Source organism: Apis dorsata, unplaced genomic scaffold, assembly GCF_000469605.1.
Source record: "Apis dorsata unplaced genomic scaffold, Apis dorsata 1.3 scaffold_1198, whole genome shotgun sequence".
Lineage (NCBI taxonomy): Eukaryota > Metazoa > Arthropoda > Insecta > Hymenoptera > Apidae > Apis > Apis dorsata.
The window spans coordinates 4,559-31,827 of record NW_006264295.1 but is presented as its reverse complement, the minus strand read 5'-3'; the positions used below and the strand labels follow the sequence as shown (position 1 = coordinate 31,827).

The 27,269-nt window shown below is 18.8% G+C and overlaps 4 protein-coding genes across 11 annotated transcripts; 2 read left to right on the top strand and 2 right to left on the bottom strand.

Annotated features, from left to right (window-relative positions):
* Positions 1 to 609: 609 nt before the first annotated feature.
* LOC102677281 (diacylglycerol kinase eta) lies at positions 610 to 15,720 on the bottom strand. Of its 7 annotated transcripts, XM_031514815.1 has the most exons (23): positions 15,405 to 15,720; positions 14,804 to 15,008; positions 14,213 to 14,349; positions 13,937 to 14,028; positions 13,734 to 13,864; positions 13,313 to 13,481; positions 13,130 to 13,232; positions 12,179 to 12,181; positions 7,889 to 8,211; positions 7,270 to 7,587; positions 6,987 to 7,138; positions 6,650 to 6,890; positions 6,061 to 6,329; positions 5,408 to 5,664; positions 4,988 to 5,276; positions 4,055 to 4,282; positions 3,522 to 3,624; positions 3,159 to 3,428; positions 2,780 to 3,074; positions 2,325 to 2,645; positions 1,907 to 2,002; positions 1,448 to 1,579; positions 610 to 1,284 (listed from the first exon to the last, which is right to left on the bottom strand). In XM_031514815.1, the coding sequence occupies exons 1-23, from the start codon at positions 15,444 to 15,446 to the stop codon at positions 994 to 996; spliced, it is 4,467 nt and encodes a 1,488-aa protein (XP_031370675.1). In that variant the 5' UTR covers positions 15,447 to 15,720; the 3' UTR covers positions 610 to 993. The 7 variants fall into 7 exon arrangements, with proteins under 7 accessions (XP_031370675.1, XP_006625055.1, XP_006625054.1 ...); XM_006624992.2 differs by lacking the exon at positions 12,179 to 12,181 and having other exon boundaries at positions 7,889 to 8,208; XM_006624991.2 differs by lacking the exon at positions 12,179 to 12,181 and having other exon boundaries at positions 15,405 to 15,719.
* Positions 15,721 to 17,933: 2,213 nt separating this feature from the next.
* LOC102677139 (probable actin-related protein 2/3 complex subunit 2) lies at positions 17,934 to 21,218 on the top strand. The gene is made up of 7 exons (XM_006624990.2): positions 17,934 to 18,290; positions 18,734 to 18,827; positions 19,052 to 19,151; positions 19,258 to 19,459; positions 19,552 to 19,772; positions 19,916 to 20,117; positions 20,190 to 21,218. The coding sequence occupies exons 1-7, from the start codon at positions 18,217 to 18,219 to the stop codon at positions 20,215 to 20,217; spliced, it is 921 nt and encodes a 306-aa protein (XP_006625053.1). The 5' UTR covers positions 17,934 to 18,216; the 3' UTR covers positions 20,218 to 21,218.
* LOC102676989 (transmembrane inner ear expressed protein) lies at positions 21,124 to 24,164 on the top strand. Of its 2 annotated transcripts, XM_031514814.1 has the most exons (3): positions 21,124 to 21,255; positions 21,549 to 21,883; positions 22,000 to 24,164. In XM_031514814.1, exons 2-3 carry the CDS (start codon positions 21,556 to 21,558, stop codon positions 22,167 to 22,169), a joined length of 498 nt encoding a protein of 165 aa, XP_031370674.1. In that variant the 5' UTR covers positions 21,124 to 21,255; positions 21,549 to 21,555; the 3' UTR covers positions 22,170 to 24,164. The 2 variants fall into 2 exon arrangements, with proteins under 2 accessions (XP_031370674.1, XP_006625052.1); XM_006624989.2 differs by lacking the exon at positions 21,124 to 21,255 and having other exon boundaries at positions 21,451 to 21,883.
* Positions 24,165 to 24,402: 238 nt separating this feature from the next.
* Positions 24,403 to 26,916, bottom strand: LOC102676804 (S-adenosylmethionine decarboxylase proenzyme). The gene is made up of 5 exons (XM_031514813.1): positions 26,752 to 26,916; positions 25,983 to 26,085; positions 25,564 to 25,847; positions 24,772 to 25,480; positions 24,403 to 24,564 (listed from the first exon to the last, which is right to left on the bottom strand). The coding sequence occupies exons 1-4, from the start codon at positions 26,866 to 26,868 to the stop codon at positions 25,178 to 25,180; spliced, it is 807 nt and encodes a 268-aa protein (XP_031370673.1). The 5' UTR covers positions 26,869 to 26,916; the 3' UTR covers positions 24,403 to 24,564; positions 24,772 to 25,177.
* Between the last annotated feature and the right edge of the window lie 353 nt (positions 26,917 to 27,269).

Sequence of the window (27,269 nt, the reverse complement as noted above, 5' to 3'; positions counted from 1 at the left end):
TTTTAAATTATTAATTTTATTAAAAAGTTATAAATTTCAAATATTATTTTCTAATAAATATACTGTAGTTTTTCTTTAATATTTATACATATACATACACATTTTATTTTTGCACAGAAAAATCAAAATAAAATAATTGTAAATTGAATATATTTATGTAAATAACATAATTGACTTATTTCAAATTTAAATTTAGAATGTAGTTTTTAAATACATTAATACTGTTATAAATAAATTTAATATGATATTCTGAAATTCTAAATATAAGTTAACTATAATAAATATAATAATATAATACATATTTTTAAACTTATATATAATAATTTATATTAATATAGTATTGTTCAAGTCTTTAATTTTTGTATAATATAAAAAAGAATAAATATAATTCTTAATTCTTAATTAAATTATAATTTTTAATTTAATTTAATATTTAAATCTTTGTTTAATAAATGCATTGTTAATGTTATGCTCATATCTAATAATATATAATATGAATTATTTTATTAGACATGTCTATAACATATTATTATTAATATTTTTAAAAAATTAAAAATTTCTTAAAGTTCTTGTATAATTATTTGTCTTTTGACATAGAATCAGTTCAACAGTTTGGCACAAGTAATATTATTTTATTAAATACAGCAGTGTAGAAAATAATTTTTATATAACATTGCTGTGTCACACTAAGTGCCCCTTTTTATTAGAATATTCATGTTATATTTTTATATTTTATATTCTATCTTATTGTTATACATAATTTTTAATTGTATAATCTTTTTTCTATTTTTCAAATAATATATATTTGTATCTATATATATTTTTAAATTTATGTTAATAGCATCCAGATAATTATTAAGTGGCATAACATTTTATTTTATTTTTGTTTGATTGTATATTTTATATTTTTAATTACTAACTACTTTAATTAATTAATACTTTTAATGAATTGTATTGTTTTAAATATTAAATATTTAAATAAATGTCATGTATTTAATTATTTAGATCATTGATAGCTTGTAAGATTCGTTTAACATGTCCTACTTTAATAATACCAAGTTCTTTGAGATCTCTACGAGCTAATGATAATAACTCCCTACCTCTTATATCGTGAGAAATAAATTTTTCAGTATATTCACCCAACTGTAGATTTTCCAACCAGCAACATACTTCTTGTACGCCCCATGTAGTAACTTGATCTCGAGCAAGATTTGTTCCAGAATTAATTCCTGAACGTCGAAATTTCAACCAGAACAAACCTCTATGACGATTTTTTTTATCTCCCTACATATAAACAATTACATAAATATATTACATAATTACATTATATATTATTATATAAGTATGTTCTAATTATATAAATTATATGTAATTATAAATTATATATTATATAATTATCTTTTTAAAGATTTAAAAAATATGTTATTAAATTAAAAATTTTTTATACCTGTTCATCTGATGGTAAGTTTTGTAAATATACTAATCTTGTACCTCCTTCATCAAATGTACATTTTTTTAATTCTTGTTCCATACTGGCCAAAGAAAATGAAAGTTTATTTTCTAAGTCTTCTCGTAATTTCTGTATTATAAATTTTATTTAGAAAGTTATTAAAAATTTTATTGACATATAAAAAAGAATTAACCCTTTCACTGTTGATTATTTGATTGTCGATTGTAGTGTACAAATTAAATTTAGTAATATAGAAATTCTTTTGCCTATTCTTCATCACTTTGATCTTATAATCCGTCTAATGATAATAAATAAAAAATAATAAAATAAATAAATAATAAACAAAATTCTATATTGTATAGTTTATCTTATTATTTATTATATTTTATAGTTTATTTTAATCTCAAACGATATGCGAAAATACAACAGTGAAAGGAATATTAATTTATTACTTACTAAATTATGTGCTTTATCTCTGAGTAATTCACATGAGTCTTCATAAAGTTGTCTTGCACTTGACACCAATTCTGTTACTACTGGTCTTAAATTAATCTGTTGAATGGAAATTAAATTATTAAAAATATATTTCTTTAAAAAATACGTAATAATAAATAATAAGTAATATTAATAATTATATATAATATATTATAAAAAATTAAATATATTATAAATAATATATTTAAATATTAAATATAAATAATAAATATAAATAATAAATGTAAATAATAATTCTTTAATTAATTTATTTAAAGAATATATTTTACAATTTAATAATAATAAAAAAATATAATATTTTAAAAAATATTTATTTATATTATTTATATTTAAAAATAATTATAAGTAAATTATAAATATAAAATAAGAAATTACTAACTCCTTGCAAAATTTTTCCATCTGGATGAACTTGTTCAAGTGCCTGTGCTGTTCGTGCTGCAACTTGATATAAATCTGGTTCTAAACTTGGATGTGATATAATGAGAAGTTTAACCCATTTAACTAAAGTTGTAACCACTTCAATAAATCCCAATAGAATATACATTTCTTCCTCATTTAAATGTGTTGGCTTATTATGTACTTGAAGAAGTTTAGATTGTGATTGTAATTGTGTAGTGCTTAAAGTTGATATTGATTGGGATATTGCATTGAGTGTACTGCGTTGTTTCTCTTCCCATGTTTTTAAAGATGTTTCAAGTGCCTATATTATAAAAAAAAAAACAAATTATGTTTTAGATTATATTTATTGACGCATATTGTCATTATTTTAAATTAATAATTTCATTATTAATTTAAATTAATTTAAATTATTAATTTTAAATTAATAATATTTACCCTATTTCTATAAAGCATTTGCATACGATTTTTGTGTATAATACGTATAATACCAGGAGGTTGAATCCAAGCTTCGCCATCAACTTGTATAGGTACTCCTTCATCACCCAAAATATTAATTTGAACTGTTTGACATTGTGCAATTCTATGATGTTGTAAATTAATTAGTCGTGATGCAGCCATTTGAACAGAACCAAATACAGCTACAACTTCTAATATACGATCATCAAATGAAGGTGCTAAAAATAAATCTCCTTCTTTTGTGCCTCCCCAAAAATTTGTACCACCCATAAAACTGGAAAATATATTTTTATAAATATGAAACATTAATGAAAATATTTTATTATGTTTTTATTATATTTTATTTTTATGTTTTTACCTTGGAATGTTCAATACAACAATTCCTTGTAAGGAAGGTAATGGTATTCGTTGGCCATCACATTCCAATTGTACTCTTTGTTCAAGATTTTTATATGTTTTTTGTAACCATTGTTTGGATCCTAATACACCATACCACATATAATTTTTTGCTCGCGATCGACATTTTTCAGGATGTTCTTCTCTTTTATGATGGAAATCAAGACTAATTTTTGCATCTATGCCGATTCCAAAATAATTATTCATAACACAACGTTCAAAATAACCTTCCCTATAAAAATTAAAAAAAAATTATTTTAATCATTTATCAATATTATTTGTAATTAATATTTTATTTTATTGTATTCTTTAGTATATAACTTACATTAATGTTTCATCAGGATCCATCAATGGTGATACTGCAGCACAAAGTGCATCTGCATTTGCAAGTAATGCTTGACTAATAAGTCCAGTTCCTCCACTAACATCTATAAAGATATAAAATATAAATTGTTATATCATAAAAAATATATAATTATTACAATTATTCTTACAAAAAAATAATAAATAAATTATATATACATATTACATATATATAATTTTTTTAATAAAAATATTAATAATATTTTTATTGGTTTTAATCATAGAAAAATTTATGAAAGAATATTCTTTTATGTTGTTTAATGCTATTTAAAGCAATTTTTGTTTTTAAGTTGAAATTAACTATGATAAAAATATATATATAAATACAATATTAAAAATTTTCCTAATTTATAGTTATACATTATATTTCAATTTAAAAAAATATTTGATATTCAAGTTAAAATATGATTGATTCAATGTAGAATGGATCTTATATTTTTATATTATTCTATTTTAGAATAATTTAATTATATAAATATTAAAACATTTACTTACTTGGCCACATAGGTAACTGAACTAATGGATTGATAATTGGAAGTTTCTTAACATCTTCTGTTTTATCAACAGATTTGGCTCTTTCATGACGTAAACTTGCATTAGAACCACCAAATCTTGCAGCTGTAGCAGCTAAAGAAACAACTTCTGATGCTTTTAACAAACTTCCACTACTAATTCGACGAGTTGCTTGAGGAGAAAAACCCAATTCAGGTAGTTCCACACTTACTAACCATTCATAAAATCAAAAAGTAATTATATTAGACAATAAAATTTTACAAGTTTTCATATATTGAACATATTGAACAAATAACTTATAAAAAAAGCTTTAAGTAATATTATGAATTTTTTAAAAGAATATTTATTAAAAAAAAAGTTTATATTTATTAAAAAAAATTATCAATAATATTTATTAAAAAATTTTAAATATATGTATATAGAGTGCAAATATAAATATATAAAATGAATAATATGAAATTTTACAATTTTTTTTTTTTAAATTATATAAATATTATTTTGCTTTTTATTAATATTAAATAAAATGAATTTCAATCATATAAAATATCAATCATAGGTACAAGAAATTTAGAATAAAACTTTTAAGAAGCCTAACTTTTAAGAAACTCATACATCTTTTCATTTCTTTTTTAATGTAATGTACATATTTTTTATTATTTGAATTTAATAAATAATAATTAAATTTTTTTGCATGTTATGATAAAAACTATTTTTGTTTTGATATATCAAAGAATAAATAATAAATAATAAATAATAATATAATAAAAAAAACAAACATGTTTTAAATTAAAAATTATGCATTCATCTATTATTTATCATCTATTATCTATAATCATTATTATTAATCATTACTATATATAATCATTACTACAAAATTATATGAATTTAAATATAAAAATTTAAACATTAACTTACATCTTTCCATACTTTCGTCAGTATGTCGTCTTAAATAAGGATTCATTTTATATTCTGCATCTGAATCATGTTGACTTTCAATTGACATTGATGGACTGGGAGGATTAATTATAACACTTATTGTGGGTGGAAAGCTATTACGTTTTTCATTTGTTGGAGTAGTATCCGAAGATACAGTAAAGCAACATACAGGGCGTAATAAATCAGATGCCTTACCATCTTGCTCTTTAAATTTATTTGCTTTGTTTACATTTTGTTCTGTTGATCCCATTTTATATTTAAATTTATTCTAATAAAAATTGAATAAATTTTAATAATATTTATATTGATGTATATATTAAAACAACAAATTCTTTCATAAAAATAAACTTAATTATAAAATATTAATAAATATATTATATTATTAGTATTAATTGTTACCTCCATTTCTATAACAGTAGAATATTTTGTTGGTTTCTTAAATGATCGTTTAGCAATTTCATTTGTAATATCAGTATTTTCTAATTCATTTTCTAAATATTCTCTTACAGAATCATATTCTTCTCCATTTATAATACTAGTTAAATCTTGTCCTATTAAGCTTTCAGAATTTTGTAATTCACTAGTGATCATTTCTGAATTATCAGGAGAATCAATATGTCTAATTTCGGAATCAAATGTATCAGTACCTATATATGCTGAAATAATATATATATAAATAAAGTATAAAATATAATATGAAAATATACATATAAATATACATATATACATTTAAATATTCATTATAATTATCAATTATAACTATAACATTTTATCATTAATCAAAACGATTTTATTTATTTATATACTATGAATTATTAAGCAAGATTGTTATAATAAAAATTTTTATGATAATTATATTAAAAATAGTGTGAAATATAAAAAAATATTATATCATAAACAAATTTTAAAATAATAACAAATAATTTAAACAAATAATTTTTAAGATATTAATTGAATAGTATTTTAATATAAATATTGAATAAAGTGAAGTTTAAATATTTGTAACAAAAATTATAAATATTTATATCAATGATATTATTATTACAATTTACCTCTAAGTGCTTCCATTTTAACTTTATTTTCTGATTTTTGTTCATGTTCTGGTGATTGGATTGAATCTATATCAGATGAAATGTCTTGTGTAGTTCCATCTTCTGAAGGTGAACTTGTATCAAAAGTGGTTCTTGTAACACTAATTTGAAATTCTGAAGAAATTTCTATATTATTGGAATCAGATATTTGTTGGTCATTAGATTCAAGTATTTCCGTTTCTTGTTCATTATCCATACAAGGAATCATAGAGGTATGAAAGTTAAATGAACTAAAAGAAAATCCAATAAATACTAATTATCACTAAATATTATTTCTATGTTTGCTATTATTATTCTTGTATATTATATTATTATTTTTATAATTAAAAATCTTTCAATTTGTAAAATTTAATTTTTTTCTTAGAATAATTTTTATATAAAAAAAAAATAATAACTTTAGAATTTATTTTTATAAGATATAACTTCATATATTATATTTGAATATCTATAATAAATATTTTCATGTGTATTCAAAAAATAAATAATAAATAAAAATTGAATTTAATTTTTATTAATATTTTCTATATAATACAAAAATTACAATATTTACCCTTGTGGTAAATTTTCACTATTTCGTCTACTATCAGCAAAACCGTCAGGAGCAGGTAATGTTAATATCTCTTCAGGTTGAGAATCTCTTCTAAGATCTGGTATAGGACTTAAAGATGCTACATTAGGAGTTGGACTACATATTGAATCTGTACTTTTTACAGACTCTATTAGTGTTTCTACAGATAAACTTTCAACATGATCTACTTTTAAACCAGGAATATCTAGTTGTTTTTTTTTGCCTAAGATATATTATTTTTTTATTATTAAAAATATTTATAATGAAAAAATAAAATACATTAGGAATTTATTAAAAAATTTTATATAATTATACTTACTCAATATTGAATTTATTATTGTACTATCATCTAATGAACTATTTGTATTTACTATTTTAGTATCATGTTTTGAATTGATATTAATTTGATCATCTATAACCAATTGAGCATATTCTACAAATTTTCTTACAGTTCTCTTTAAACTGTTTGCTCTAAAATTTTATTAAATGTTTATAATAATTTTATAATATAATATAATATAATTTATAATAATTTTATTAATTACAAGTTATAATAAATGTTTTATTTATATTTTTTTTAAATAAATAAATATTTAATATACCTTGAGATGACAATTTCTTTATCTGCAAGTTGTTTTCTTTTTTGCACTTTTTTTAAATTTGTTATATCTTTCTCTGGCTTTTCTAGTACTCCTTTTTCATAATTATCAGGTGAAACAGAAATTTCAGTATTTAAATTAATATTATCAACATCATCTACATGTTCAGTTGATAGATATTCTTCTTCTTTGCATAATATTGTTAAGAACAAATTAAGTTTTTGCTGAAGTATTTTACATTTTTCTTCCACTTGTTGGTCCTCTGAATTTATATTTTCCATTATATATGCTACAAAATCTTTTACTGTATCACATAAAATTCTGCAAATAAGTATTTTATTAATATAATTTTTTTTTTTTGATTTTGTTTTTCTTTTACATCACATTTTAATAAATAGAGATTATATTTTTTATAATAATATATAATGTATAATAAAAATATAATAAAAATATAATATATAATAAAAATATTAATTAAATAACTTTATTTAAGATTAAATAAACTGGATAAAATTAATTTAAATAATAAATTGTAAATATAGAAAGTTTACGTTTAAAAATTATTATTAATTTAATTTATATCATAATTTACATTTATATACACTTTATAGAAGATACACACCTAATACTAGATAAAATTATATTTTCTTGATCTGATTCCAAAACATTCGTTATATGGGTAAGAATATTCTCTTCATATTGACTAGCAATATTTGATTTTTGTACAGTATCAGGATGATTTAAAACACTTTTGGGACATGGCAAAGATATACTACGTTCAAAAGTCATAATACTCCAGCGATCAAGCATTTTTGTGCCTGCTTTTTCATATTTTTCCAATAATTGAGGTAAATGAGCATCATCATCACAAGAAGATCCCCAACCCAAAACACGTGCCAAATCATTTCCTGTTCCCAATGGTAGAACTCCAACTTGACACTGCTTCTATTTTAAATTTTTGTGCAAAAAAAATTATTTTATTAAAGTTTAAAAAATTACATGCACATTTAAAAAATCTATATAAATTATATGTTATTATATTAATTATTTACAATCCATTATTTTTATATTGATATAATGAAATACATAGAAATATGGATTAAATTGTTATATTTTTATCTATTATATAGCATACATTGCAAATAAGCAAAGCAATAATTAAACATTCAAAAAAAATATTATTTCTTACAATAAAAATAAAAATTTTAAACATAAAATATTATAAAATATTTATTAATCTACTGTGCAAATAGAATTCTATTCCTCTTAAATTATTTATTATATACAAAATAAAAATTTCAAAATTCCTAAAAAGCTTTTATTGCACATGGAATTACAATAAAAATTATAATAAAGATATTATTTTTAATTATAAAATATTAATATTTTTTATGTAATAATAGTTGTTATCCTTCAATAATAGTTATAATTATTACTAATTAATATTTAACATATGTATTAAATTATCATTTAGTTTTTCTTCTTTTTTTTTATAAAATTTTTTCTTAATTAAATCTTTATACTTTATTTAAAATACATAATTAAATGATATAAAATCAGGAATGAAGATTTTTTTTTAATTTTAATTTTTTAACTTAAAAAAAATATAGAAATAATTATAATATATTTTATTATATATGTTATCATTATAAAAAAGCAAAAATAGAAAATTTAATTATATTTAATAATTTTCATAAATGAAATTAAATAATTATTAAAATCAATGAAATCATTTTAAGAAATATATATGTTTAAAATTTTATTTATAAAAAAATATCTCACAATAATTATATATAATTAATTATATATAATATAAATAAATATGTAACTAAACTATAATTATGGAATATTATATTAAAAATATATTTTACCAAAATAGAAAATAATATTTCTATTGTAAATTAAAATGTTATAATAAGAAAAGATAATAATCAAGATATTATAATAATAAAAAATTTCACTAAAAAACACATTTTAATTAAAATTACTTTACATATTCTTACTTTCTAGATTACCTAGATCAGGTTTGACCAACTTTACTATAAATTATACAACCAATCTATTCATTCTCTCATCTAACACTTCATGCTCATACACATTTATTTAAATATATACAAAAATATATAATATATTTAAAATTAAAATTAATATAAAAATCTATATTATTTTTTACTTCATTTGAAAGTTTTAATAAAAATAAAAAATTATTTAATTATTTCATTAAATGATAAAATAATTAAATAACTTTTCAATTTGATGAAAAATAAAATTAATTTTTATAATCATATATTTTTATAATCATTTTATATATCATATTTAAAATAAAACTGATAAAACTGATGAATTAAAATAAATTATAATTTTGTTTATTATAAATTGTAATTTTTATTTTATGTAAAATTTGCTCAAGTCACAATATAGTTTAATTTTCAAATCTAAATTTTCAAAATAATAGAGACATCATAATAACAAAGAAAAACGGATAAAAAAAGCCATGTAGCTTGCAAATCATCAGTTGATCATCTTTGATCTAGATTATATATAATATAATATTAAATAAACCATTGCGCACATAGATCCAATTAATAAATAATTAATAAGTTAAAATTAATAAATATTAATTTTACAAATGCCACATTCTAGAATTGATATCATTAAATTTTTATTAGTTCCATAGTATAAATTTTGTATGTGGTAATTAGTATAATTACATAAGATATAATAAATGATCTAGAAATTATTCTTTAGCATAAAAAAATTTTTTTTTAAGGAAATAGAATAAAAATACTTAAATGATTATCAAAATAGTTATATTTAAGTTATATTTTTCAATGAAAAAAAAAAAATTATAAAAAAACTAAGATAATATTTTTCATATCTATTAAAAATTGATATTATAAAAAAAATACAATTTATTTATGCATTATAAATTAATAATGAAATAGATTAAATATTAACTAATATTATTAAAGCATCTAAATAGTTATAATCTAAAACTATTAATTTAATACATATAAATCTATATACTATTAAACTTATAATTAACAATATTTATTCCAAGACAAATATACAAAATTTTGTTAACTATATAATATTAAAAATTGTTAAAAAAAAGAATAAATTATTATGTATTGATTTGATTTTTATCTTTGAATATTTAATAAAGTATTCTTTATAAGTAAAATTAAAACCTAAAAATCTAATATAATTTTGTTAAAATTGATTTAAAATCTTAAAATTTCTATATTTTTTATACTACTAATATTTATGAAATTTATTTTCAATGCTATCATTTGCAATTATACTTTATATTACCACTATGATTGCAATCTATAATTATATGGAACACTATACAATTCAATCACACACCTTTTGAATCGTTTGGTGCAGCATTCCACTACAAATCCAAATCCAGAGGAATTAATTCCATTGTTATAATCATAGGGAGTATTGTTTTGTACTTTAATCCATATTCCACTGGTTCCAATACTGCTCCAGTCTCTTAATTACACTGAATAATATAATAAGATAAGTGAAACATAAAAGATAAATTTATGGAAATTTTATCCTTTTTTTGAAAGAGTAAGGCTACAAGATTAGAATAAACACGAATATGTAAATTGAATGTAAATCACGTATATATACGTAAACAATTAAACAAATGAATTTTACATTTTATTACATTACAATTATACACGTGTTATATTGTATGTGAATTTTTTAAATGCAGTATAAATTTGTACAATAATATATAATTGATTAATTGAATTTGATTTTTCAAATTATAAATTATAAATAATTAAATATTTAAGGATGATAAATATTAAGAATTCTATTAATATATCAATATGTTTCTAATATATAACTTCAAATTTTACTTTCTATTAAGTATTATTTCTTTTTTAAAGTGAACATTATTTATTTATATATTATTTATTTATATATTTAATATTTAAATAAAAAAACATTTAAATGAAAAAATTTTCTAAATATTTTATATAGATATCAGAAACATTTTATTATTAACAATATATTGATAATTTAAAATCGATAAATCCATATTTTCATATTAAATTAATAATTTTTCAATATGCAGAAATCAAATAAATGCAAAAGAAATTTAAATTTCTTTAATTAATACTTAGTGTATTATTTATTAATTAATATTTGTAAAATGATTTTTATTATTAAATTTATATTATGTTGTTCAATATAACAATATTCATAAACAAAATTCATTTGTTTATTGTATTAATTGTGTAATCATACTATTCATATGTAATATTTATTTGAAAAAAATTTTATTCAAAAATCTTTTATATTATAATATAATTAATATGCTTTTCGCTTTATTTTAAAATTTTTTTATATATATATTGTTAATATAATTTACATATATTATATATGTAATGTTTATTATTAGTATATTATTAATATTACATATTAACAATATATTATATATATTGTTAATATTGTTTATATATATTATAATTTTATTGAACATTGCAATATTTATTAGATATTATAATTAGCAACAATACATAACAATTGTAATACAAGTGTATCTTTTTAAATAAAATAATTATTTTCCTATACAAATTTATATATTTTTTAAACTTTATATCTTACAAACATTCTTTAATAAAATATATAAAACATAAAGTTAGGAATTTTATAATAAAATTTTAAAATTAATAATTATTTAAATCAAAAATATACAATTATAATTGTATATTGATTTAAATTATAAATTTAAAACTAATTAATTTTCAAACAATAGAAAATTAAAATGAATTATAATATGAAATTCTAAATTAAAAATATAAATAATAATATGATTTTTAAATATTTGTAATATATATAAATAAGACATTAAAAATTTTCAAAAATTACATGCTTAACATACACTTACCATCTACAAATAAAGTTAATGAAGCTTCATGTATACAAAGAATCCTAATGCACAAACACCAGTATCATCTGAAATAAAATTATAAAAAAGACACACCATGCTATTTAAAATATGAAAGCTTTTCTTTATTATATACTTAACCTTTTTATAATATTTATAAAATTATACTCTCTTAATTTATTCTAATATTAATTAATAAGTTTAAAAAATAATTAATTTTAAATATTTTAATATAAATATTAATATAATATAAATATTTTAAATATTTCTTTAACTTTTATAAAATTTGAGTTTAAATTATATGATCATTTTTTTATAATATTTTTCATATTATATTTTCAATTTAAAAATACAATAATAAAAATATAAATTTTTATTATTTAAAATGTATGCATAAAAATATAAATTTAAAAAAAAATAATAAGAAAATAAATAAAAATAAAAATAAAAAACCGTATAATTTTTAAATTTTTTAAAGAAAATAAGTAATCAAAATTGAAAAGAAATAATTAAAAAGAAAAGATAGGCTTATAACTTTTTTTTATTGTAATCTTAATTTTTATTATAATAGCAAAATTGTTTTGATTGATGATTTCGACTGGACAATAAGATAATATAACATTCAAAATAATAATATAAAACAATAATATAAAATACAAACATGCTAATAATAAAAAGATAAACTTCTGTATTATTTTTAGCTCAAATCATTGTTCAAAGTAATTTTATGATTTCTAAATATATAAATAATTATAATTTAAATATTTCATGCATATTAATATAGAACAATAGAGCTTTTGCATAGCATAAATATGTTTAAAGTGAATATATATATGTATATAATTTGATAGCCAAGAGCTGTAAATGTATACTACATAATATAATCTCATGCAATTAGCAAGAATTTATCAAGCAAAAAAATTATTTAATTTATTTATTTAATTTACTTACATGCATTCCTAGACGATCAATTTCAGAAAGAACCCAACCAACAGATCCATCCCCACTGCATACCAAAATACGAAATGGATCAAAATGACGAAATAATCTTAACCTATAAAGTTATATATAAAGTTATATAAGTTATACTTTCAAATAATTTAAAATTATAAAGAAATTTATAAAATATTTTACCCTGGTCCTGGTCCTCCTTTTATAAGATCAAATACTTGTGCTGGATTTAATAATTGTTTAAATCTTCTAAGAAATTTAATACCTTGATTGTCACCAGATTTACTATTTACAAATACTAAAAGTGGACTGCATCCAGTAGGTCTTATAGCTTCCCAAGCTTCATCACTACCTATAAAATAATTATTACATTCTTTATAAAATTTTGAAAATTATTGTATTGTAAAAATAATATATATACTAAGATTTTTTTTAAAAAAAATAGAAAATTTTCTATAATAGTTATGGATTCTATAAATATAAAAAATTATAGTTATAAAAAATAGAAAATATAAACTTTAAAAAAATTCATTAAATATGTATGAACAATTATACTATAAAAAAATATAATTAATAAAATATTGGATGTTATAAATAATGTCACCTATACTATGCAATGCTGTAGGAGGAACTACACTCAATTTAACTGGTCCTAATGGACATTTAACACTCATGGCAGGTCTACAAGCTGTGTGTACTGTAGCTCTACACCATAAACATCTCCAATCTTGAAGCCTATATAATTATAATAAGAAAATAAAAATTTTAAATTTAAATTATGCATATATTTGTAATATAATATTATACCTGAGTACAGAGCCACAAGTTTTATCACATACAGAACATTTTGAGGATACTGGTAAATTGCCTTCCATCCATTGATGAGGCATAGTAATATTCTGTATAAAAATAGTTCATAAAATATATTATAATAATTATAATTTATTTTTAATAAAAAATAAGAACTACAATAAAATATCACTTATCATAACAATTAGAAATTTCATTTTATTTTAACAATTAAAACTCAGAAAAAGAATTAACAGAATTATAGTAATAAATTTATAATCTTTTTACATATACCCCATCTTTATCCTCAATAATATCTTTGCCAATAGATGCCAAAGTGGTCCATTTGCAATTATTTATTGCTTTTATACTACATCGTTTATGAACTTTATATTTACATATTTCACAACTTAAACCATGAGAAGTAACACCTATAATATATAAATATAATATATATATTATATGTATTATTACTTATAATACTTATAATTATTAATATTTTTTATAATTTTATTACATTAAAATAAAATAATATTTATATGAATTTATACATATAATAATTTAAGATTTATACACATAATAATTTTTTATTATCTTTTATATTACTTATATTATATTCATTATTATTTTTTATATTATATTCATTTTTTATTAATTAAATTTAGTATTATAAAAATATATATTATAACAAAAATTATTTATTATCTATTGTAAAATTAAATTATTTTATAATATAATATATTCTTATTAAAATATAATTTTATGTTGTAAAAATTAAAAAATTAAACTTATTTAAACTTATTTTAATAAGTACATAAATTATTATAATAAATAAAATATATAATTAAAATATATAAAAATATATAATAAAATATTTATATTTACCATAAAGAGCATCTTTACAAACATTACAATATGTTGGTCTTGCATGACTTGTTGCATACCATTGATGATTACCACTAAGCATTTCTGCAATTCCAGAATCTGTCTGAGGGCAATTCTTTGTTACTGTTCTTAATGCATTCAACCAATCTTCCATTTCTTGTCTACTTTCACCACAAAGAACTAATGATCGAAATGGAGTTATCACCTTAAAATTATAAGGAATATTTATTTCATTTGATATAATATAAAAATATTTAAGACATATTAGTAAATTATTATATTCAATATTGTAACATAAATATTTATGATATTTTTTTCAAAATGTAAAATATTATTAATATATAATTCTATAAAAAAATTATGAATTATATATAAACATTATTTTAAATAATATTTATATTTTCATAAAAAAATCATCATATTTATTATTTTTCAAAATCATTATATTTATTATTTTTGATCTAAATTAATTATTTATATTATTTAATAAACAACAAATTTTATATTTATTTTTACAATTATTATATAATTTTTCATATAATTTTGAAAAAATTTTTTATATGTATTTAAGTATTTTTTCATATATATAAATCAAAATTACCTTGAATCGAGAATGTCGAGTTCTTTGTTGCTTTGGTGACATTTGAATTGTAATTTTAAACACAACATTTGAATGTATATAATTTGTACATATCTCGAACAATTGCAAATATTATGTTCAAACGGAAAACGGTTTTTGGACATACAAAAAATATAGAAAAACGTATTGAGCATCGAAATAATTGAAGTAATAGTTATGTGCACGATCTTTTCTTCTTCTTTAAGCCATTGCTATGTCCTATTTTCCATGGCGCATGTCATGTCACCTCATTTATAAATAAATATTTGAATGAAAATATAATGTATTGTTATAGAATTATGTTATGTATAGTATTTATCTTGTTTTCAATATATTTTTATTATTATCATATTATTAAAAGTTCTTCGCTATAGAATAGATAAGTAATGAAAATAAAATTTAAAATGAAAATAAATTAATTAACTATTAAGAAATATTTCAAAAGTTCAATAATACCAACATATATGAATAATTTATATTATATATTGATTACGTAATTAATTAAAATTTAGAAAAATAGAATATTATTTAAAATAATGAAAACAATAGAATATATAATTAAAATAGAATAATTTACTTAAATTAAAAAAAAAATTTATTTAAATATAAATTATAATCGAATTAACAGTATTTCTTATTAATTTTTTATAATAATGTGTTCAAAAATTTAATATAAAATATAATATCAATAATGAAAAATGAATTCATAAAGGTCATATATATCATAAATATTTAATAAGAAAATTTAATAATTTAATAAGAAAAATATCAATTCAAAAATATATAGTTTATATTTAAATAAATGAATCTCATATTTTTAATATATAAATTCATTTGTAATTTTTAATTAATAAACAAACAAATATTTACATATATAAATATATACATATATACATTGTTCTATTAGATATTTGTTAAAGATTTTGGGTTCAAGTCGTAGAATGTTGAAGTATTTTGATCGCGATAATAGAAATTATGATATAAAAATAAAAATACAATAAATTAATATTTAAACATTATTTTAATTTAACAATAAATTGAATAATAATAATTTAATAAACTTAAACTATAAAACAAATTAACTTTAATATAAATGTAAAATAATGTCTGACTTTTTCAAGCATAATAACTAAGTGTGTGAATCTAATTTTTCTTATTTTATTTTATTAGATATATATATATTATAATTCTATTATAGAATTTCAAAAATAAAGTATTGCATTTTTCTATATTATAGTAATAATCATGTTAGAAAGTGATTAATTATAGTTATCAATAATTGATATTTCATCAATAAATTAGTTATCAAATTGTTCATTGTTTTCTATATCTATATTTTTTAATTTATTACAATTTATATTTAGCACCAAGTACATTATAGAATACCATCTTATGATGATCTCATACTTTTAATAACATTATGGTCGATATTATAATGAATTTATGTATTAGCGCAGTTCATTGAATCTAATTATCGGATGTAAATAAATCAAATTACGCGATAGGTAATGCGATTTCAGCTATTGTTGATGAAATTAATCTCAAAATCATTTATAAATCTTTTAATTATTTATTACTCCATAATTTTTAGAAATATTAAATCAATATAATAAAAATTATAATAAATAAACATAAATATAATTATAATAAATAAACATCAATATATATTTATAACGATATAAATTAATTTGGATTTTAATATTTTGTCTACCAATAAATTGCAACATATGTCATGATTTTATAAACTTTCGATATTTGATTCGAAGAATATATACATTGTTAATTGTGAATGTGTATTGTTTTGAAATTTTTGGCGCATTTTTTAATTAAATATTATGAAATTCTAATATTTTAATATATATATTGTAAAAGATATTTAATCACATTTTGTATATGTATATAATAAATCTTCTTTTTTAATGTTATTTATATTAATTATTAAATAATATTTAAATATTAAAATAAAAGAATACATATCTTTAGACTAATTAAAAATATATAAATCATTTTTTTTTGTTATATTATTTTTTTAAATTATTTAATTATTGTTATTTAATTAAATTTTAAATTTAAATTTAAAAATTTATTTAAGAAGTTCATAAAGATTATTTATTTAAAATTCAAGAAATATAAAATTTATTAATAACGAAAAAATTAAAGAATTATCTTAGAGATGAATATATGAATATATATAATATGAATATATTGTAAGAATTTTATTTTATTAATTCGAATTATAATTAAATAAAATAATGAAATAAAATTATGTTTATGATATTATTTTTAAAATTAAGATTTTTTTATTTTTAAAATTAAGAAAACATTATTAGTAAATATTATTACTAAATATTAATAAATATTTCAAATCTATTTTAATTTTTCTTATAATGTATAAACATTGATACAATATATAGTGAACCTTTAATATTTTTTTGTATTGTAAACTGACTTAAGTACGTAATTATAACTAGATTAGTAAAATAATTGATTATTTTCTGAATTCAATTAATAAAAATGTTTGTATATTATATATATCTATGAAATAAATAAATAAATGAAAATTTTTGCATATTAAATAGAATATAATAAAATGTATATTGTCCAATAAATCAATTGCTATTGGTAGTGGTACAACATACATATAGTTAGGTGATCTGGCTATGTTAAACCTACAATCACTTGGTTCAAGAGAAAAGATTAGAAATTAGTCAGAATCGTGTATATGATTGAATTTCTCAATAGATAATTAATTACTGTGTTATAATATTAAAATTAATTAATATAAGATATAATAATGATTTTGTTAGAGATACACAATAGGATACTAGAAGAAACGTTAAGTAACAAAATAAAAAATGCTCTGTCGGGGTAAGTAAAATGTTCCTTTTTTAAGAACAAGATATTTTTTACGTTTTTAAGATAAAGTTAAAGATTACAAATTAGGGCGGTGTCCATTTCAAATATCAATGACGTTTATTTTAATAGGATATTTAATATTTATGTATGTATTGTATGTATAAATTAAAAAAAATGATTAAAAATTTAGATCTATTTACATTATATCGAAAAATATTTATGTAAAATATAGTTTTTCCAGCATTTAATCATCTATTTTAATATTTATTTAACATTATCTTAATATAAAAAATATATAATTAATATTAAAAATTTATGAAAAAAAATAATGAAAATAAAATAATTTTATATTAATATGTTTATAATGTTTAAATTAATTTTCATTATCAATTAATGATTTTGTATTCTATATATTTAATGTATGTAATATAATTAAAATATATCTTTTTTTATAGTCATAAACCAGAATCTACAGATGTTGTTATAGCAGATTTTGATGGAGTTTTATTTCATATTTCTAATTTAAGTGGTGATAAGTCAAAAATTAGAGTAAGTTCTAAAAGATTTTATTATGTGTATTTTTTAGCATAATAATGTATAAAATTTATATATTATATATTAAAATAGTAATATATAATTAATTAATGTTATTTATGTATTTTATTGCTTAATCAAACTTAAATTTATAATAATAATAATTCATAATAAAACTTCATTTGGTATTTTTTTATTTATATTTTTTCTTTTAAATAATTTGCTTAATTTTGTTACAGATAAGTATTTTACTTAAATTTTATAAACAATTGCAAGAACATGGGGCTGATGAGTTACTTATACGTGAATATGGACCTTATCTTATAGCTCCTGAAAATGGTAAACAATATAATTATATTTAAGAAATATAATAATAAATTAATAATAATTATTAATTATGTTATTCAAACATTATTTAATAAGATTTTGGTATTTTTTTTATTAGGTTATAATGTCTCTGTATTAATAGATTTGGAAAATTTGCCTGAAGATTGGGAATCATTAGTTAAAAAAATTGCACTTTTAAAAAGGCATTGTTTTGCTAGTGTTTTTGAAAAATATTTTGATTTTCAAGAAGAATATTATGATTCACCAGGTACACAATTGCAAAAAAGGGCAGTTATTCAATATAGAGATGAAGAAACAATGTAAGAATATATATTACTTTTATTTTAAAATATATAAAATAAAAATAATAAAAATAAGTAATATCTTTAATTTATATATATTTTATATAAAGGTATGTTGAAGCCAAAAGTGATAGGGTAACAGTGGTATTTAGCACAATATTTAAAGATGAAGATGATATGGTTATTGGAAAGTTATTTTTACAAGAATTGAAAGAGGGCAGACGTGCAAGTCATACAGCTCCACAAGTTTTATTTAACCATCGAGAACCACCATTAGAATTACAAGATTCTGAAGCAGCTGTTGGAGATTGCATTGGATATATTACATTTGGTAAATATTTATATTTATATTTGGTAATTTAATTATGTTAAAATTATAAAAAAAAATATAAAAAATACAAAATCAAATTATAAAAATTATTAAAATTTATAAATTTTACATATTAATTTTTTCTTTATGTTTTTTTTTTATAGTATTATTTCCAAGACATACAAATAGAGAAGCTCGTGATAATACCATTGACTTAATACATATGTTTAGAAATTATTTACATTATCATATTAAATATAGTAAAGTTTATATTCACTCAAGAATGCGTACAAAAACAACAGATTTTTTAAAAATATTAAATAGAGCAAGATCTCAATCAAAAAACACTGAAAAAAAAACTATCACGTAAGTTCTTTCAAAAATATTTGTTTTTCAATAACATTAAGATATTAAATTTGAAAATATTATATTTTACAGGGGTCGAACATTCATTAGGAAGGAATGAGTGTAAACATAAAATTATATTCCTTATATTGTTTTAATAAAAGATAAATGATTTCACATTTATCTTATAGATTTATTAGAAATTTTTTGATCTTCTGGCAAGAAAATTTGTTATTGTTTATAACAAAAAATTCTAATTCATCACATGACTTAAAAACTATCAATTTTTGAGTCTTAACATTCATCATTATCTATGAACAATATAATGTTCTTTATAAAAATTCTATATTGCTAAATACACTTGAAATGTATACATAGCAATATATGATTGAAAAGTCATTTTATATCAAAATTTTTTAAATAATATTATCAAAATGCATAAAGTTTTCAAAAAAATCAGGGAATAGTCTGTTTGTGAATAAAATTAAAAATTATCTTTTGTTTTTATTTGATAAAATGTAATTAATTCTATCTTTAAAATCAAAGATACATAATCACATTTCTATTTCTTTAAATTTTTTATCTTTATAAATTCACGAAAATGATTTTTTTTTTAAATTCCACGTACAACGAAAATGTTTAAAATAACAAGAAACGCGTGGATTTTATAAAATAATATATTGATGTATCATTTGTATTTTTAATAACATAGATGTCTTTTTTGATAAATTATTTTTATTAGCTACATTTAATTGTCTCTCTTATTAACATATTAATTGTAATATAATAAAAGTATTAATTCTACATTATAAGTGATATAATTATCAAACCTTTGTTTGTACTAATTGAAAATATTGAGTTATTGTGAAAATTAATATTAATATATATAATTAACAAATGGATATAGGGATTGGAAAATAAGATTAAGATAAAAACTAGGGTGTGCCAAATAGGGATGTTCATTAGTAACCACACCTCTTTATTTAACATTGACATAAAAGCTACAGTATGTGCCTCATAGAATTTCAGTTATGCGCGTTTTTCTACAAAATACACATTCTGTTTAAAGTTCATTGTATTAATTATTTTTATAATTAAATGAAAAAAATTTGAAATTTTCAATGTTGATACATATATTTCATTATATTTTTTTTAATATGTAAGTATTATAAATTATTACAACAATTTATTAGAGTTAAAATGTATATATATATCAATATAAATTTTTAAACAAAATATTTTATTAATAATTCTGAAAAAATTTTATATTATTTTCTATTAATTTTTTGATATAATTAAAATTTAATTTTTTAATTATACATGTAAAATATTTATGAATTATATTATTAATATTATGAAACAAAAAATGAAGTTAAATAATTATAACAATGATTTAATAATGACATTTCCTTTTAGAAAATTTATTTCTAAATATTTATTCAAATTTTCCAGTTAAATTATGAAGATAGTAAATGAATCAACAATTGCATCAACTTTATTTTCATCTTTGTCACCTTATTCATCTGATGGAAATTATGTTGGAAGTGAAGTTGAAAAATGGTTGGAAGATAAAGTAGCAGGGTTTCGAATTTGGCAACTTGCTGGCATAATTCTTTCTATTCTACTTAGTATATTGATTGGATTTTGTTGTTGCATCAGATTCAGAGTACCACGAACTAAACAAGAAATAGAAGCTGATTATATTCGAAAAAAAATAACAGACAATTTTAGACATGAGTTATTTAAAATCAATAATATAGAAATGAATGATATGGATTTGAAAAAAGGTAAAGAAATTTAAAATTTAAAAGTTATAATATGAAGAAAATTAAAATTTAATTTTCATTTATTTAATCTGTTATATTAATTAGTACTGATGTACATATCTATTTTTCATTATTAGCATTAAGCAAAATTCAAAATAAATTTGATATAGAAACTTATGAAGTACAAAAGCTTCATGAAGAATTAACATACAAAAATATGCATAAATTGCATTCAAAATTCAGTGGAATATTTAATGGAATTTATTTTAATAAACAAGAATATCCCAATACTGGTAATATAATTTAATAAATTTATAAATTATTTTACTTATTATCAAATACAGATACAGATCTTATTTTTTAAAATAATGATTATTACTAATATTATATTTCTAATTAAAATTTATAATAACTAAATTAGATATTATAATAAGAGATAAGAAATATAACATTAAATAAAATAAATAAATTCTATACATCATTAATTGACTAAATATAATCTTTATTTTATGAGCATAATACAGAAATTAAGTTATCTTACATGCAACAATAATCTATAGCAAAAGATAATACATTTTAGAAAGCATATAATAGAACTAGTATATATTACCTACCACATTATTTATTTACTTATATTATTAGATGATTAGTATTGTAAAAAGTGCAGATTCTTCATTATTTTTAAACAAAATAAATTTTTTACAAATTATATATAATTTAAATGAAATATCATATAGATATACACATATATGTGTATAACATTCATAAAATAAGAAATAAATATAGTATAAATTTTATATTCTCATTCATGATTAAAGATTATTATATTTGTTTTTAAAGGATGTTATTACTATTAGTATATTTATAAAATTAAAACATCTTATAATGTGAAACAAAATTTTTAGATAATACTTTTTAGATAATTCTTATTGTCTCTCTCTCTCTCTCTCTCTTTGAAAACTGAAATATTTTTATATTTTACTATATATATTTGAATAACTATAAAATTATGCATTATTGTTAATTTTAAAATTATATTAATATTTTTTGGAAATATTATAAAATAAAATTTAACAGAATATAGATACTTATAAAACCTATTTATTTGTTGACAAATAAAATAAATAGTATAATCGAATATAACTTTTACAACTGATTTTATACAGGAAATATTGAAAATCAAGCAAAGGAAAAAAATAACAAAATATAAATTCTTTTTATAAAAACTTGAATATTCAAAAAATTAAATTTAACAAAAGTTAAATTTTAATCAATTTTTTAGAAATATGGTTATATATGTTGATATAAATATTTCTCACAGAAAAATAAAAATTTTAGAAGAAATATTTGTCATATATACATACATCGCTCACACATATTTTACACACACGCATATAGGAATGATTTAATTAATTAATAGTAATTTAACTAGTTCAATGCTCTTTCCATTTCATAGAATGATTATTAATTTAGTAAGGAAATCTATATCAGGTTTACAAAGATCTAATCTAAATTTCCAACATTGTACAACACCAACTGGTGTATTATTTTTCATATTTTTAATAATATCACATATAGTAGTTATTCACATGTGGAATATTTTAATCATACTCTGATGAATTACGCCATTAAAAAGTTTAATAAGTCTTCTATAGATAATTGTATGAATCAATAAATTTTTTTAGAAATAATACATCAAAATAAGAAAAAAGTTATTTGTTTCATATTTATATTTATAAATATAAATAGGAAAAATATATTTAAATAAATAATTATTTTTTAATTAAAAAATAATTTTTTTAAAATAGATATTCTTTTATCTGAAAAAATGATTTATAATAAAAATAAATTTAAGAGAATTTTAATATTTCTAACATATCTCATTTGAAATTAAATCCTGTAATATTGTAGTATGATCTATTTCGATTTTTCTAAAATGAATTCCTACAAGAAATATTGATTAACTAGACCTTATAAGAGAATTTTCACATGGAACAAGGATATTTTATGTTTTATTCTACCTATAAATTAATAAAGTAGGAAAAACTTCATGGACTAGAGGATCCAATAGAAACGTAATGTACAATATTGTTTTGAAAGAATTCAAAGTTGTTGTACATTGTGCAAAACGTTTCCATAGAATGAAAGAACTATTTATGCTTTTAAAATCTATTTGCATGCATTCTTTCAATATGATTTTATTTATAATAATAAAGAGGTATAGGCTGACATTTAAGTATAGCGATGATAGGATACCTCTAATTGATGAAGATTGGAAACTAACTACGAGGTAAGAGGTTTTCATAGAGCTTGACCAAATAGCATTTAATTGTGCTATAAGACCATTAGCAACAATTGCGCTAAATGGTCTACTTAAGCGTACCTTCACGAGATTTTGTTTCTCCACCATGAAAATTTCATTTTCGGGCTTAAATATTGAAAGCTGATTACTGTTTGTGGAATCAATGATAAAATTGGCAAAAAATTTCCGCAACTTCGACTTTTTGGTTCATCATCTAGCGATTCTGTTACAGTTTCACTTATAATATTATGATGGGGTGTGGAATATGGATATGGTGTTGAAAGTGGATTACAAGTAATATGTACTTCTCCCATATTCCACTTATTTTTTGTATCAGTCGAATTATTTTCTTGAGTCAATTCCGAAATACAAGAAAAATGTACTTTTTTATCTGTGGAAGCTATAGAACAATTAGAAATATTAATTATACGATTTTCCGAACTCGTCAAAAAATTACTTTTACGATGATTAGATATATTATGATCTAACATAGAATTTGATAAATTCATTGATTTTAAAGATGTTTTCCTATAAACTTTAGATCGTGTAAGGGGTTTAATTGTTAACTGTGGTGATGATACTGATCGTATAGAATAAGAATTAGTACCTCTATTAATATCCATGTAATTCTGCAGAGAATGACAATCGTTACTTTTTCTATTTAAATATTTATCTTCTATAGACACATCAGGATTAATGGATTGTGGCGTGGATGTAATTAGTGGAATTGTGGGTGTTGTAACATTCTTTCCTCGGGTAATTATAGAATTTTGTGTAGCAGTGCATTCATTAAGATTTGTTTCATTATTATGTTTTATATATTGAGTAGATACAAGATTATGTTTTTTGTAAATATTTGTAGGTTTTAATATATGTTTTATAGATTGATTAAATTTGTTTTTTTCATTTATAGAATTAAAAAAAGAAAAAGAAGTTTGCGAAAAAGTAGAATTATTAATAAGCGCTTCATTTGTCCCTGATTCATTAGGTCCGAATGAAGCGTCCATGAACCCTCAGCTTGGGAATCTTGAATAAAATGCACAAGTCAAATCATAATTCTTGAAACGACAATATTGTACATCTGTACGTAACCAATCACCAGAACATTTTAGAAAATCAGTTTGTTCTAAATCACGCGGACAACTAGCAGCTATCGATTCTTTGTTAGCAAAGACAGTTACAACAAATTTTTTTGGTTTAAAAGTGTTCAATACACGTCGTATTATTTCCTCATATGATGCTTCTGGAATGTTACTCTCAAATGAGACATATGAAAACTCTGGTTCTGGTGTGATGTGAATAGTCATATAATTTCCCTGTAAAAATAATATTTATTTACTAAATATTTATTTCTATATTTATTTTATATATAAGATTATTTTCTATGAAAAATACTTACCTTTTTAGATACTCCATTCATTGAATATCCACAAGGTTCGAATAAAAAATCATCAATAATCATATTTGGAATAAGTTTGTCAATTCCTGATTTTTGAGTTGCTTCATCTGCAGATGAACATACATCTCTAGTGAAAAGAGCCATTATTTCTGGATCTAAATGAGTCATTAAGATTTCTAGGGTTTGATCTGGTTCTGAAGGTTCATCAACAGATTTCTCTTTATTCAAAGTATATAAATACCAACAATCTGAATCTACAGAACCTAAACAATAGGCTTCCCCACCTAAAAAAAAACATAGCAAATTAAATTTTTTTTTAAGTTTTTCTTTCCTAAAATATTCATTATATAATATTATTATAATATTTATTTCAAATATTATTTAGAAATTTAAATATATAAATATATAAAAATTATTACCTGGAAAAAATGTATCGAGTAAGCCAACTTCTTCTTCAAATGCTTGATGCGGAGATATTTGCAATTCTGGTTTCTTGTAATTTTTTCGCGAATAAAATACATTCTGAAACAATTATAATTTTTTGTATTTTAATTTTTTCTTAAATTTAATTGAGAAAGCAATTAATAATTTAATTATTACATAATAATGAAATAAAATATATTAATTAAAATAATAAAATAAAATATTAAAATATATATTCAGAAATATTACAAGACAAGAAATATTAAATTAAAGATAATTTGAATAAATATATTTTCATATACTATATCATGAGTAGGAAAGATCAATAAACCAAGAGGTAGAGATGTATCCTGTATATTAGAGGTTTCCTATATATAGATACTTATCCATGTAGTAGGTCAAGTTATATAGCTAAGTATTTTTAAGTTTAATTTATTTGCAATAAATAATAATTATTATAAAGAATATTATATTATCAAAAGATTCATATTTTAATATATAATAGATGTTTATTATTAATATTATAATTGATAAATATAATAATTTTTAATATATGATTTCTAAAAAAAAGATTTTCATAATTGTCTTTTAGATATTTCATTTACATTTTAAATTTTATATAATTAATTATTTACATTAAATATATTTATTCAATATTAAAATATTAAATAAATAATAATAATAAATCATAAATAATTATTCCTTAACAAACATTTTAAATATTTTGATATATTAATAATAAAAAATATAGAAAAAGTTTTATACCTCTACTTCTTCAAAGCCAGTATATTCTTTTATGAGTTCCAAAAGAGGCTCCAAACATTGAAGAGGAGTAGTTGTGCCACATGTTTTCAAAATAAGTCTACGTTTTGATAGGAACATGCTGCTTTCACTGTAAAGTAATTTATATTTCAATAATTTTGTATTAATATTGAATATACAAAATATACATATTTAAAAAATTGATAATACATTCATTATATATGTAATAAATATATAAACAAAATAAATATCACAGATAAATATCATAAGATATCAAAAAGAAAAGATCATGTTGATATTTAACTATTTTAGCAAAAGATCATCATAAAATCAAATAAATATATCAACATTTCTTAATATCTCATAATTATTATTTAGTATATGTTTATTTATATATATTATATATTATTATATTATTTATTATATATCAATATTTTATATCAATATTTATACAAAAAAATGAAATAATGTGACATTTTTGTTTATATATTTCGATAGAAATAAACAATTTTCAGTCAGAT

Bases quoted from the DNA above. Each gene is read 5' to 3' on its own strand.
- LOC102676989 (XM_031514814.1), top strand. From the start codon at position 21,556: ATGAAGATAGTAAATGAATCAACAATTGCATCAACTTTATTTTCATCT. The intron at 21,884-21,999 runs GTAAAGAAATTT...TTTCATTATTAG, and splicing joins TGATATGGATTTGAAAAAAG to CATTAAGCAAAATTCAAAAT.
- LOC102676804 (XM_031514813.1), bottom strand. From the start codon at position 26,868: ATGTTCCTATCAAAACGTAGACTTATTTTGAAAACATGTGGCACAACT. The intron at 26,086-26,751 runs GTATAAAACTTT...TAATTGTTTCAG, and splicing joins CTGGCTTTGAAGAAGTAGAG to AATGTATTTTATTCGCGAAA. The intron at 25,848-25,982 runs GTAATAATTTTT...GTTTTTTTTTAG, and splicing joins ACTCGATACATTTTTTCCAG to GTGGGGAAGCCTATTGTTTA.
- LOC102677281 (XM_031514815.1), bottom strand. From the start codon at position 15,446: ATGTCACCAAAGCAACAAAGAACTCGACATTCTCGATTCAAG. The intron at 13,482-13,733 runs GTGACATTATTT...ATTATTTTATAG, and splicing joins TACAGCATTGCATAGTATAG to GTAGTGATGAAGCTTGGGAA. The intron at 6,330-6,649 runs GTAAATATTGTA...ATTTTCTTTTAG, and splicing joins AGTGAAAATTTACCACAAGG to TTCATTTAACTTTCATACCT.
- LOC102677139 (XM_006624990.2), top strand. From the start codon at position 18,217: ATGATTTTGTTAGAGATACACAATAGGATACTAGAAGAAACGTTAAGT. The intron at 18,828-19,051 runs GTAAGTTCTAAA...ATTTTGTTACAG, and splicing joins GTGATAAGTCAAAAATTAGA to ATAAGTATTTTACTTAAATT. The intron at 19,152-19,257 runs GTAAACAATATA...TTTTTTTATTAG, and splicing joins TCTTATAGCTCCTGAAAATG to GTTATAATGTCTCTGTATTA.